Below are 14,357 nucleotides of genomic sequence, written 5' to 3'. Positions count from 1 at the left end.
AAAATTCCACAGATTCTTTTAAAATAGGTATTCTCCATACCTATAGTGTATAGAGTTTTACGTATAATGATAGATCAAACATATTCATTATTAAGTTACTTATTCAGATACTCTGTATTATTTACTTTTTTTGTTTATCTGTAATAGGCAGAGATGGGTGTATTTAATTCTCCCACTACTTTTGATTTCTTGTTGGATTTTTCATCATTTTTGCTTTGTGTGTTTTGATGCGCTCTTTTCTGGAATGAAAAGATTCATGACAGTTACATATTCATTGTGATAGATATTCTTTTGCATCATAACGTGCCCTTCTTTGTTTTATATTTTGTGTCTACAATTCAATTTTATGTCATTTAAATATAATGACTACTGGGTCTTGTTAACATTTTTCTAGGGAGTCTGCTTGTCTTTTTGCTGTTGTTGTTGTTGTTGTTGTTGTTGTTGTTATGTATTATTTTATTTTACTAATGTTTCTTATTTATTGCATATAGTGAAGATTTTTTTCCCCCCTGATTTGATAATGCTTTCCTTTTCATAGATGTTTATCAACATTCATATAATGTTGAACAGATGTGTTTAGTATAATTTTCATTTCATTTCATTTTATTTTAGTTGTTAACCAATTTTTTGTTTCTTGATTTTTCTTTCTTTTTTTTCATTGGACAGTGTTAACTTTCCTTAAAAATTACTTTTAATAATTCAGATCTATATAGTCTGCTTTTTTCTGAACATCCACTTGTTTAACTTTTAAAACTTAAAAATTGTAAACTTAAATCTATATTTCTTTATTTACAAACTTTAAAACTAAGGCTGTCTACTAACTCTTCTGTGTGAATTGTTAGGAAATGAACATGCTTATGTTTTTTATCAGTCTCTCACTCCTGATTTTTGTTAGTCTCTTTTGGGATTTTTGTCGATTCTGTTATAGTTAAATGATTCCTACTTTCACATTTTGTAGCTCTTCTTTCAATAGTTATGATATTTATATTCTGTTTTGCAAACTGAACCACAGTGATTTTATTTTCAAATTGTATTGTTCTTTGCCTGTGATTACATTTTTCTAAAATTAAATAAGATATTTTTACTTTTTAATATTTGTTAACTTATCTGTACCTTTCAGCATTACTGACTGACTGCTGGTAAAATCCCATTATGAAGAACATTATTAAGAAAATTATTACTATTAAGCAGGATTCTGTATAATAAAGCAATTTGAATGTCTATAGATGTCCTACAGTATTTTGTTTATTAGGTTACAAAGAATTATCTTTCACAGATTATCCTAATTAACAAATAATTTATCTATGCTCTAGTTATTGCTATTCCATAACCAAAGAGCCTTATCTGCAAAGTGCTGTACTAGTTTTATTGCAAATGTTGAAGTGCGTTTTTACTTTTGTTTGTTTATCAAGCATCTGTTAATATTTTACTCTCCTCTCTTTATCATAAATATTCCAGCCACTCATTTAATTCAAGTTAGACACTACCCAAAACATTTTTCCACTCATCCATTCCTTTTCGGTCATGCTTTGTATTACATTATGTGCTGCTCTGATTCCTCTCTTGTTTTATCAGTTGAAAATAGACCTGTTAATTTTTCCTTCCCCGTCATAATTGGCATCGCTACTATCTGTCTAATTCCAGGTTTAAACAATTAAAAAAATCTTTTAATGGCGTATATTCAATTCATGGTTTTATTCTGCATTTGTCCCTACTTTCCTCCCTCCCTGTCTCCCTCTACCTTCCTTCCTTCTTTCAGAGAATTTTTAGTAGCTCTTATCTCAGGCATCACAGTAAATATCTAGAAGAGTGAATGAAGAGACATGGTACTGCTCTCACGAGGCTTCCATTCTAGTTGGGGAGACATAAAAAAACAGACAAACCCAAGTATACATACAGACAAATAGTTGTTTTAAGTGCTAAGAGAGAGAATAAGAGAGAATAACAAGGGTTAGACCTACATGAGATGAGGATTGTGAAAGGAAGAGATGGATCTTGCTATGTGAAGGAGAGGGTGAGCTTCCAGGAAGAGGGAATGTTCAGGAAACTGGAGGAAGAACAATGTCCTAGAATTTATTTAGCTGGGTAGAGAATGGCAAAACATGAAATTAGACGGATACACAGAGGACAGTTAATGGGAGACATTACAGGTCTCAGAAAAATGTTTGAATTTTTCTTTAGATGAAAAGGAAAACCAATGTAGTGTTTTATGCAGGGGAATGATATTAATTTCTTTTCTACCTTAAGGGGTGTGGATTGGAAAGGCACATGAGTAGAAGAGAGAACATCAATTAGAAGGTGTTGTAATAGTCTAAGTCTGAGATAATCATAACCTCCAAAAGGGGTGGCAGTGGAGATGGAAAGAAATGGGCGGATTTGTGGTAGACTTTGGAGAGAGAATCCGAAAGACTTGTTGATAGATTATTCATGGAGAAAGGTGACCTGAATTCCAAAGGAGCAGAGACTTTTAGAGAAAGAGGGAATGTTTCTTAGCAGTATTGGGAGGTTGGGAGTGGGATAAAGCCAGGTTTCTGTTAAAGCTACAAGATAAATAGAAAATTCTGGTAAGAGGTATAAGGAGTTTTCTAATCATGGAGCAGGAGTTCTTCAGAATACAGGTTTCTATAGAATCCTATAGTGTCTTGGGTAAGATTAGGAGATATTGAGAGCAATATGGGATTGACAGTTGGGGTGATAACATTTATCTTGAGAGGCTTGGACTTCCACAGTGACTGCAGTGAACAGGGCTGTTAGGCCGGATGAGATGTGCCCTCCTGGAAGGAAGACCTAGTTCTGTGGTCTTTAATGTTGGCTTCCAAAAAGACTTCTCCCCTAGGCTGCAATGACTGTTACACAGAATCACAAAAATCTATAGCTACCAAGTACTTAGAGAATATTTATTGTTTGAGAATAGAGAAAGAAACACTGATTCCTCTCACTTTTTTGGTAGCCTTAACATTCTGCACATACTGTAGAACATTTTCCCAACACTGTATTTTTTAGAGTGAAAATATCAAATGATAAAGGCAGAGCTTCAAGAGTTATTAAGACTATTTAGTTTATTTTTTAAATCCATGTTTATATGGTTTTTCATTGTTTTCGTTTTTGTTAAATTATATATTTTGATGGAGGAGTTACAACAGTTTGCTCCCTTTAGGCTATAATTTTGATTTAGTTGTTTATCAAATTTTACTTTAGGATTATACTGAAATATTAACAGACAGAATAATTCTCTTCATTCATAGATCAAAAGTAATAGCATAGAAAAACTATTCTTGTAAACGTCTGAAACCATACCTTGTCTATTTTTGTATCTTTAACATGGATCCTCCCTGACCATGGTAAGTCTGCAATAATTGTTTCTAAATAGAATTTCGAAGACTTCTAGTGAAGAGCGTTTCTCCGTTACTTTCTTCAACATTTATTAGCTAGAACGTCTAGTAACAAAGGACTTGTTCTTCCAGCAGTATGCCCACTTGTCCCAAACCCACCATTATGTGTCTCTGCTATTGAGGCAATGTGTTGTGTTGGAAAAACCACTGAGAACTAATGGTATTTATTAAGGAAAGATAATAGATAGAAATCCAGAGAATACCAGTATGTAAGACATAAGCAGCAAAAGAAGAGCAGGTAGGAAATTTTTGGAAGGTAGGGAAGACAAGGCAGTATATTGGAGGATAAGAAGCCATGCAAGCCAAAAAAGAAGAGTTTCAGGAAGAAGTGAATCAGCAGGATCAGATTCACAGACAGAAAGGTTAAGAATGAAGATAGAAAAATTTCTGTTGCATTTGACCATTAGGAAATAGGACCTTACTGGAGCATTAGAATGGTGTGGGCAGAAGCACTATATCACTGTGTTGGAAAACAAACAAGAATGAGAAAATGAAGAATGTAAGTTTGGACTCTCAATGAGTCCCTTAATCCTTTTCTTAGTATTCTGCATAGTCTCTGATTACTGAATTTTGAAGCATGTGCACTTGAAGTTGAAGATGTTAAATGTGAACCATTCATAGCTCATCATACAATTGCTAAAAACCTGCCATTTTTATGTTAATGTAATAATTTGTGTAAAACTAAATAAACTTCTTAAGCACTTCAAGCATAGCTAAATGGAAACCTCTAATACAATTACTAATTTTATTTCTTTATCTTTTAAAAAGTCTTGGCTACTTATGATTCAGCAGACGGAACAACTTAGTAGGATAATGAAGACACATGCAGAGGACCTAAATTCTGGACCCTTGCACAGGCTAACCATGATGATCAAAGACAAGCAACAGGTGAAGAAAAGTTATATAGGTGTTCATCAGCAGATAGAGGCAGAGATGATCAAGGTTTGTCTTTCCATTCTGGAATTCTTTCTTTAGTTTGATTTTTAAAGTCACTGAAATATTTTATCCTATTTGACTTTTAAAGATGGTGTAGTCATCATTTTCTGAGAAGAAATAGGTTTTGGTATCTCTAGTAACTATTATGTTATTTTTATTGAATATGTAACATTATTGATTATAAGATATGTTTTATATATTCCTATGAAAGAAAAAAATGCTGCAAATTAAACTATGATAGAATACTTTCTTATCACTTAGAATTTTTATTTTTGCTTGCTGAAATAGCTCTTTTAGTTTTTAAAAAAATTGTTATCATATAAGACTATGCATATAATAAAAAAGAAAATATAGGCAAAATCAATTAGGATATTTCTAAATTTTCTTCACATTCAGTCTGTCTTTTCTGGATAACTTTTTACAGTGATTTTTATTTTGAAAATTTGCATGTGTACAAAAGAAGAGAGAATAGTAGAGTGAACTCCAATTTACCCATCCACCCACAGAGTCAGTGTCTTTGTTTCATCTATACTCTCACCCACCTTTTCTTCTGCACTGAATGATTGTAAAGAACATTCCAGATATCATTTATCCATAAATAATTTAATATGTATTGCTAAAATAAATGCTGTTTTTAAAAAACAAAGCTATATTATCATTAACTCACTTAAAAATAACACTAATTCCTTGGTGCTGGCCCCGTGGCCGAGTGGTTATGTTCGCACGCTCCGCTGCAGGCAGCCCAGTGTTTCGTTAGTTTGCATCCTGGGTGCGGACATGGCACTGCTCATCAAACTACGCTGAGGCAGCATCCCACATGCCACAACTAGAAGGACCCACAACGAAGAATATACAACTATGTACTGGGGAGCTTTGGGGAGAAAAAGGAAAAAAAATAAAATCTTTAAAAAATAATGCTTCCTTAGTGTTATTAAATATCTTGACTGTGCTCAAAGGATTGTTGTTTAAATTATTTTTACAGTTGATTTATTTGAATCATGATCCAAACATGGCCCACACATTGCATCTGAATAATTCTTTTTTAATCTGTAGGTTCCCCTCCTCCTCCTTTTTAAAATGCCATTTATTTGTGGGAAAAATTGGGTAATTTGTACTATAGAATTGAATTTTCTTCATTTTGAGTTTTTCTGTTAGCATCTTGTGATATAAGTTCACATATTCCTTCATCCTCCAATTTTCCTGTAAACTGGAGGTTAGATCTAGAGGCTTGATAAGATTCTGGCTGTTTATTTTGGGCAAGAATACATCATAGGTGCTGGTATAGGCTTCCTATTGTTTCATATCAAGAGGTATATAATGTCTGCTTATCTTTTTGTGATGTTAAACTTGACTAATGGGTTCCAGTATTGCCAGCCTGATCATTCTATTAAAAAAGTTTCTCTTCAGCCTTTTACCAGTAGTTTCAGAAATAATTGATGTTCATTGCTTAGATCCATTATTTCAGAAGAGGTTGTAAAATGGCAATATTTTACTTCTAAATTCCTAATGCAATTGTTAGCTGGAAATTTGCAATAAAAAATTCTATATCAACTATTTGGTTATCCTGAGGTGTAGTTCATATAGGAAAGGTAGGATTAAGTGCTTGCATTTTGCAGTTAATTTGCCAGTTTGCAGAATAATGAATTGGTTCCTTAGCAACTTCAAAAGTTAAGATTCCAGTTTCTTGTCTGGCATGTAAGAAGTTTGGATGTTGCTAACTCCATCCTAACAAGTAAAAAGCTGACCAAATTGAAAAATTAACAACTCTTCTTAGATCCATAAGAAAAGTGAGGTCACAGGGCAAACAGCTATCCCCCAAATTGGAGAGATAGACAAACAAATACAGAGAATCACAACTTGTCAGTGCAGCAACCTCCTTGGGAGCCAGTGCCGGCGTAGGAAAACCTGAACTGTAACTGACAAATTCTGAAGGTTCAGTGTGGACAACTCTGACAGTTTAAACTCCAGGAGGGCCCAGTTATTGCGGGGCCCCCCACACTTTTGTGAGTTTTACACCCTAGATCTCTACGAAGGTCTCACAGTGAATATCAGAGAAAAATCTCATGCTCTCAGCAGGGAGAGGGGAAAAGGAACCATTTGACACATGCCAGAACATTCTGTTCTTCTTAACAAGGTCTGCCTTGAGAAGAAACTGTTTCACCAGAGCCTAACTGACCTGGAGGGAGGGAAATACCCAACTCCAGCCCACTCTAGCCATCCTGTTGCATGTAAGTGGGAGTGGGGACTGAGAAGCACATGTGAAGTTCACAGTCCAGAAGCACAGGCTCAGTAAAATACTGAGACCTAATTGTAGGATTATAAAATGCTTCCCCTCCCGTTACAGTGTATTACCATGTTAGTAAAGATCTATTTACATCAGTTTTTTTACCCAGTACATCATGCCTGGGAATCAAGAAAAAATGACAAGGCATACCAAAAGGCAAAAAACACAGTTGGAAGAGACAGAGCAAGCAGCAAAACCATACATGGCAGGGATGTTGTAATTATCAAACTGGGAATTTAAAACAACTATGAATAATATGCTAAGGGCTCTAAGGGATAAAGTAGACAGCATGTAAGAACACATGGGCAATATAAGCAAAAAGATGGAAATACTAAGAAAGAACCAAAAAGAAAAGCTAGAGATCAAAAACAGAAGTAAAGAATGCCTTTGATGTGCTTATTAGGAAATTGGACACAACTAAGGAAAGGATCTCTGAACTTGAGGATATTATCAATAGGAATTTCCAAAACTGAAAAGCAAAGAGAACAAGGACTGAAAAAAAAAGAACAGCATATTCAAGAACTATGGAACTACTACAAATGAGAATACCAGAAGAAGAAAAAAGAGAAAGGAACAGAAGAAATATTGAAATGATAATGACTGAGAATTTCCCCAAATTAATGTCAGACACCAAACGACAGATCCAGGAAACTCGGAGAACACCAAGTGGAGTAAATGAGCAAAAAAATTACACCTAGGTTTATCAAACTATAGAAAATCAAAGAAAAAAATTCTGACAGAGCCAGAGTTAAAAAACACCTTTCCTATGGAAGAATGAATATAAGAATTACATCTGACTTCTCCTCAGAAATCATGTGAGGGAGAAGAGGGTAGAATGAAATGTTTAAATTACTGAGAGAAAAAACTCACCTTCCTAGAATCTAGTTAATCCTAGAAAAAAACTACACCATGTGTACCCTGTGAAATTCTCCTTCAAAAGTGAAGGAGAAATAAAGACTTTCTCAAATAAAAATTGAGGGAATTTGTTGCCAGTAGACTGAGAAGGAAAATGATACAGGTCAGAAACTTGGATCTATGTAAAGAAAGGAAGAGCACTGGAGAAGGAATGAATAAAGATAAAATAAAAACTTTTATTTTTCTCAATTTTTTTAATCCTTTTTTTTGGAGAGGAAGATTGGCCCTGAGTTAACATCTCTTGCCAATCTTCTTTTGTTTTCTTTTTTTTCTCCTCAAAGCCCCAGCACATAGTTGTATGTCCTGGTTGTAAGTCATTCCAGTTCTATGTGGGATGCTTCCACAACATGGCTTGATGAGTGGTGTGTAGGTCCGTGCCCAGTATCTGAACTGGCAAATCCTGGGCTGCCGAAGTGGAGCACGTGAACTTAACTTCTCAGCTACAGGGCGGGCCCCTATTTTTCTCATTCATAATTGGTATAACAATATTTATTGAAAATAATAATAGTAACAATGTATTCAATTATGTACACTCATGTATATATCTTGTGTGTGTGTGTGTGTGTGTATATATATTTATGTATGCTTATATTTAAATGAAATGAATGACAGCAATGATAGAAGGAATGAGAAGGAGGAATTAGGATTATTTTGTTACTGTGAAGTACTCACACTACCTGTGAAGTAGTAGAGTGTTATTTGAAAGTGGGCTTGGAATAGTTATAAATGTATATTGCAAACTCTAGGGTGACCACTAAAAAAAGGAAAAAAAAGCAATCTAACTGATATGCTAAGAAATGAGGGAGAATGGAATCATATAAAATACTCAAAACCACAAAAGACCGGAAAAAAGTGAAAGACGAATAACACAACAAGGGTAACAAATAGGAAACAGCAGGAAATACGGTAGATATTAATTCAAGTAAATCAGTAATTACCTTGAAGGTCGTTGGTCTAAGAGAGATTGTTAGAGGATCAAAAAACAAGATCCAACTGTATACTGTCTACAAGAAACCTACTTTAAATATAAAGATGTATAGATTAATAGTAAATATGTGGAGAAAGCTAACATTAACCAAAAGAAAACAAGAATAGCTATATTAATTTCAGACAGGGCAGATTTCAAAGCAAGGAACTTTATCAGTGATAAAGAGGGGAATTACATAATGATAAAGGAGTCAATTCTCCAAAAAGGCATAACAGTCCTTAACGTATATGCCTAACAACACGGCATCAAAATACTGATAGAACTACAAAAACTGATAGAATTGCAAAGAGCAAGAGATGAATCCTCTATTCTAGTTGGAGACTTCAGTATTCCCCTGTCAGAAATGGACAGATCCAGCAGGCAAAAAATCAGTGAGGACATAGTTCAACTTAATAATACTGTCAATCAACTAGATATAATGAACATCTATAGACTGCTTCATCCAAAAACAGCAGAATACGCATTCTTCTCAAGCTCACATGGAAGACTGAACAAGATAGATGATATTCTAGACCATAAATCATACCTTAATAAATTTAAAAGAATAGAAATCTTACAATGTCTGCTCTGTATCACAATGGAATTAAATTAGAAATCAGTAACAGAAAGATAGCTGGAAAATCCCCAAATACTTGAAGATTAAGAACACACTTCTAAATAATACATGGATCAAAGAAGAAATCTCAAGAAAAATGAAAAAATATTTTGAACTAAATTAAAATAAAAACAAAATTTATCAAAATTTGAGGGATGCAGCAAAAGAAGTGCTTAGAAGGAAATTTATGACATTGAATCCATATGTTAGAAAAGAAGATCTAAAATCAATCATCTATCTAAGTTTCCATCTTAGGACATTAGACAAAGAAGAGCAAATTGAATGCAGAGTAAGGTGAAGAAAAGAAATAATAAAAACTAGAGTAGAAATCAGTGAAGGTGAAAATGGGAAATGAATAGAGAAAAGTCAACAAAACCAAAAGCTGGTTCTTTGAGAAGATCAATAAAATCAATAAACCTCTATCCAGGCTAACTAACAAAAAAAAACAGTGTGGGCACACATTACTAGTATCAGAAGTGAAAGAGGAGATATCACTACATATCCCATAGATATTAAAAGCATAATGAAGGAATACTATGAACAACTGTAAGCCCACAAATTTGATAAGCTAGGAGAAATGGCCTAATTCCCTGAAGGACACAATCTGCAAAAATTCACACAAGAATAAATAGACAATCTGAATAGGCATATATATATTAAAGTAATTGCTGTGAAACTAAAACTGCTCTAAAAAATAAAGTCCATTTAAAAAAAGGTAACAGGTTTTTTTTTTAAAGAGAATGATTCTTCATTTAATCTATATCGTAGTTGTTGATATTTTTGTTTATTTACACAATGTCCTTCTTGCCATCAAAAAGATTGGTAATACAGTGTGTTAAAATTGGGCTCTGAGATTTTTCTTCCAAGTTTCTTATGTCCCTTTTGCAAGTTTTTTATGCTGCTGATTTTTTAGTTTTCTCAGAAGTTATATTAGAAGTTTCTCAGACGTCTAGGACTCTTATTTTTTTCTCAAATGCTATTTAAATGGCCTTTTGACTACAGAGTTAAGGGCTTGCATTTGTCTAGTCTTTCTGTAGAAATAATAACCAAGTTCATGCATGCATGTGGTGACCATTGTCATGATTGCTGCCTGGCCAACGGTAATTGTTAGATGCATCTTTTTTTCAGAGATGTTACAACGTTGAAAAAAAATTCATTGTAGAACTAATGAATTACTACAAGTGAGAGTTACTCTGTATAATTAAAATAAATATTTAAATTAGCTTTTTCATTAGAGAAAATATTTCTGTACACAGCACATTAATTCATTGGTCTTTAATAAATTGTTTCGTTTTTTGCTCTTCTTTTTAAGAATTTTTTTCATATACTGTTGAATTTATCACTGATTTCTAAACTAACTTTTAATTTGTTGTCTATAATTGCATATTAAAGATCAACTCTGACCAATAAGCAGTAGAGTACATGTCAGTTAATACTTTGGAATTTAAGTTCTTGACAAATGTAAGTTTAATCATTTAAATTTTTTTTCCTTTCTTTTTTTGACAGGTTACAAAGACCGAATTAGAGAAATTAAAATCTAGCTATAGACAGTTGATAAAAGAAATGAATTCTGCCAAAGAGAAATATAAAGAAGCTTTAGCTAAAGGTATGGCAAAATTATGAAAAATGTTTATTTTAGTGATTTTTATTCTTATAATTTGAAAGTTATATTTGTAAGTAGTGGAATGTTTCTACTTAGACCAATTCACATTTAAAAAATATCACAGTAAGCCAAAATAGACTAATTGTCAAACTATGTAATAAATCTTTTTTTTTTTAAATGATGCAGGGTGGTTTTGAATACTTCATACAAAGTAGAATTATGTGGCACTTGCAATAGAATGCAAGGCATGTTTTAAAATTTTTTCTGTAGTATCAGATTTACTAATTTAATTACCAACTACTAAATAAGAAAAATGAGGTTGTATTTGTTTAGAACTCTTTTTTAATCCCTTTTTTACCTTGTGGTATTTAAACATCATTGAAATCACAAGTTTGTTTTGTAGCTTAATTTTGCTGTCATAGCTTAATTTTATGTGTCTATATTGTTCTAAAATTTTCATAAGAGCATTAGAAGTAAATGGAAAGAGAAGCATTATTTATGTTTTAAACAGATTTATGGTTATAGTCTTTAGATTTGACTAAATGGTCTTCATATTTAGGTATTTTTTAATTAGGAGAGTTGGAGTTCTTTTTTTTTTTAATTTCTGCCTGGCTAAATATTAACTTTATTAGAAAGTTTATTTTCTTTTGAATCTTAAATTTACTTTTCTCTTTTGTTAATGTATTTTCTGTTTGTCTCTTACTTGTAAATCATCTTGTTATTTTGTTGAGTTAAATGAAATAAATAGCTCCTGCATTTGGATGTATCTTGCACAATGAAAACACTGTGTTTTGTTGTTATTCCCAACAGACTAGAAGAGACACTGATTGACATGCAGTTCTTCCTTCCTCCCTTTCTGCCTCCCTTCTCCCCCTGCTTCTGCTCCTCCCAGCTTCCTACCTCTCCTTTCTCTCTGTCCCTCTCCTTCTTTCCCTCCTTTTCCCCCTTCTCCTCCCTATCTTCCTTCCAACTTTTACTTTGTCTGCCTTTCTCCTTGTCCCTACCCCTCCCACATTTACTTCATGTTTCTGCTTCTTGCACTGTTTCTATTGCTTTTTAAGAGAAGATGAATTCATGTTCACAGTTTTCTTATTTTTACTTATTTTTCATGTACCCCAACCAGTGTTTGGAGATTATGATCTCTTTATTAATGTAAATATATCTTTTAAAATGATTCTGTAGTTCAATTATCTAAGTTATTTAAGTGAAGAAAAGAAAAGAATGGCATAGTGGCAAGATCATAGATTGGAGTCATATATTGTTGGATGTAAGTTCCAAGATTGTATGATTATTTCATAGATTTTCAAACTTCATATACCTAATTATTATTCTTTTGTTATTTTAAAGACTGCTTTAGATAATCAAGAAATATTTACTGAGCACTTGCTATCTTTAAGTTACTGAGATTCAAACAGTATTTCTTAGGCATTCAAGGAGCTTACCCATTTCTAGTTGATATTCTAACTTGGGGACTCCCAAGTCTTAACCTGTTTCAAAATGTAGCTTTTGTATAAGGGATTCTTTGCTAAATCATCAAGAATAATTTAGAAATAGTTTTGTACAGTAAACATTACTAGTCAATCTGTCAAAAGTAGTTAATTTTATAAAGTTCGTTACTTAATGCCTAGTTAGCATTCTCAAATTAGTGCTCTATATTATAAATATCCATATTTAAATTCACCCAGAGCAAGTGATGACTTAATCCAACTGTATTGTAATCCAGCTGTGTTAAGTATCTTACACTAGGTCTGTATCTTTTGGAGAATGATTAGTTAGAAAAAGAATTACGTAATTACTCCCAAGTCTTTCTGATATCTGTTTTTTTGCTGAGGAAGATTTGCCCTGAGCTAACACCTGTTGCCAATCTTCCTCTTGTTTTGCTTGAGGAACTTTTGCCCTGAGCTAACATCTGTTCGAATCTTCCTCTATTTTGTATGTGGGTTGTTGCCACAGCATGGCTGCTGACTAGCAGTGTAGGTGGGCCTGGGAACTGAACACTGGCTACCGAAGCAGAGCGTGCAGAGCTTAACCACTAGGCCACAGGGCCAGTCCCTCTGATACCTATTTTTAATGATACAGTTTATTTTTATTTAAAAAATGAGATATAATCCTGATGACATAATAAAATTCTAAATAGTTCTTATTCCTAATGCTTATATTATCAAAGGTTATTCACGGATAATAATTGTTCTTTATTACTTTTGATCTGGATAAAACACCATTTAGTGTTGTATTAATACTAGGGAGGCAACTAGAAAATCTGAAGATCTTAATTTTAGTTAGTCTTAAGAGGCGTATCATTTGACTGAGTTTCCTGAAGTTAAAACGTGCGAGTTTATTTACATTTCTCTTTCTAAAGGTATTAGTGATAGTATTTTCCTATTTTTAAGAATTTTATTATTCCCACTAAATCAATTTAGTTTTTAAAGTAAGTTCTTATGTATAATTTTTTATGCATGAGACATATGTACATTTGTCTTTTATAATCAGAACTATTATATACTCATTTTACATGAAAAAGTGTAAAATTATATTTTTGAAAACTTTGTTCCTGTTTTCAAATTGCTTCTGTGTGTAACAAGGAGGTAGGAGTTCTTTTGTGAAGTTATTTACTCTGTATAAGGGTGATGTGACAGCAAATTTTTCCAACATTTACAGGCTTTATGTCAGAACCCTAGTTCATCTGGATAGGCCAGACCAAGGCATTTCTGAAATGGGCCCTAATGATTACTGGGGCACTGGCAGTGGATACCCAAGCTGTGGCTCCAGCACCCAGAGTGTTAGGAGGTCTTGGAAAAGCTATTTAAAACCCCAGTCTGACATATAGCATTCAGCTGGAGAAGACAAGACTTTGGAGGAGACAGGATCTGGAAATAATTCCTGTGGTATGGGTTAAATTCTGGATTTGATGGAGAATGGGTTCAGAGTCAAGGGCTCCATTACTGCAACTGGAGGTTCAGCAACAGTAGTAGATCAGCAAGAAGGCTGGGTTGATGCTGAAATTGCAAACTCCGGACCTCTGCTGTATGGATTACGCAAAATACTTTAAGTTTTGAATGTTAGAATTTATGTCCAAAGAAACACTAATTTATGTTCAGTCTAATGCAAAATTTAATACTGATTTGCAATATGAATATAGCATAATTTTAGTTAATCTTCTTTGGTAATATACCTTAAATAGTAAATGTGTTTTGCTCTCTGCTGTGTTGAGAGAGCAAATATTTGTCTTAAATTGACTTGGACTAATTTGGACGTTAGTCTATTGATTTTTGTTTATAACATGTACACTGAGAACAACCAAGATAATTTTAGCTTATTGAGCTGAATAATTTAGAGTGTTTCTTGATAGCAGCATAGAATAACAAGTTCTTGAATGCAAAATACACAGGTATTCCTGTCCTATTGCAGATTAAGTTCTGAATACTTTTAGTTAAACACATGATTAGGTTTAGTCATGAAACAATTTTGTGAATCCATGAAGCTTATATCTGAACTAAGGTTCTGACATAATAGCTGTAAATGTGGGAAAAATTTGCCATCATATCATCCTTAGAAAGAATAAGTGACTTCACAAGAGAACTCCTGCAGGATCATATTGTCTATGAATAAAGACAGTTTTACCTTTCCTTTCCAATCTAGGTTTT

At 33.2% G+C, this 14,357-nt stretch overlaps 1 protein-coding gene across 31 annotated transcripts in view; it reads left to right on the top strand.

Annotated features, from left to right (window-relative positions):
• The window catches only part of FER (FER tyrosine kinase), a 439,939-nt gene that overhangs the window by 69,843 nt on the left and 355,739 nt on the right, over positions 1-14,357 (top strand). For all 31 annotated transcript variants that reach the window (XR_011525229.1, XR_011525213.1, XR_011525228.1 and 28 more), the window contains 2 exons: positions 4,161-4,334; positions 10,617-10,716. Coding sequence is in view for 11 of the 31 variants with exons in the window: in XM_070569583.1 (XP_070425684.1) it covers positions 4,161-4,334; positions 10,617-10,716 (274 nt within the window). In the remaining 20 variants the exon portion in view is untranslated. The remainder of the gene's footprint in view (positions 1-4,160; positions 4,335-10,616; positions 10,717-14,357) is intronic.

Source organism: Equus przewalskii, chromosome 13, assembly GCF_037783145.1.
Source record: "Equus przewalskii isolate Varuska chromosome 13, EquPr2, whole genome shotgun sequence".
Lineage (NCBI taxonomy): Eukaryota > Metazoa > Chordata > Mammalia > Perissodactyla > Equidae > Equus > Equus przewalskii.
The sequence above is the reverse complement of the archived record's forward strand: the minus strand, read 5'-3'. Positions and strand labels throughout refer to the sequence as shown.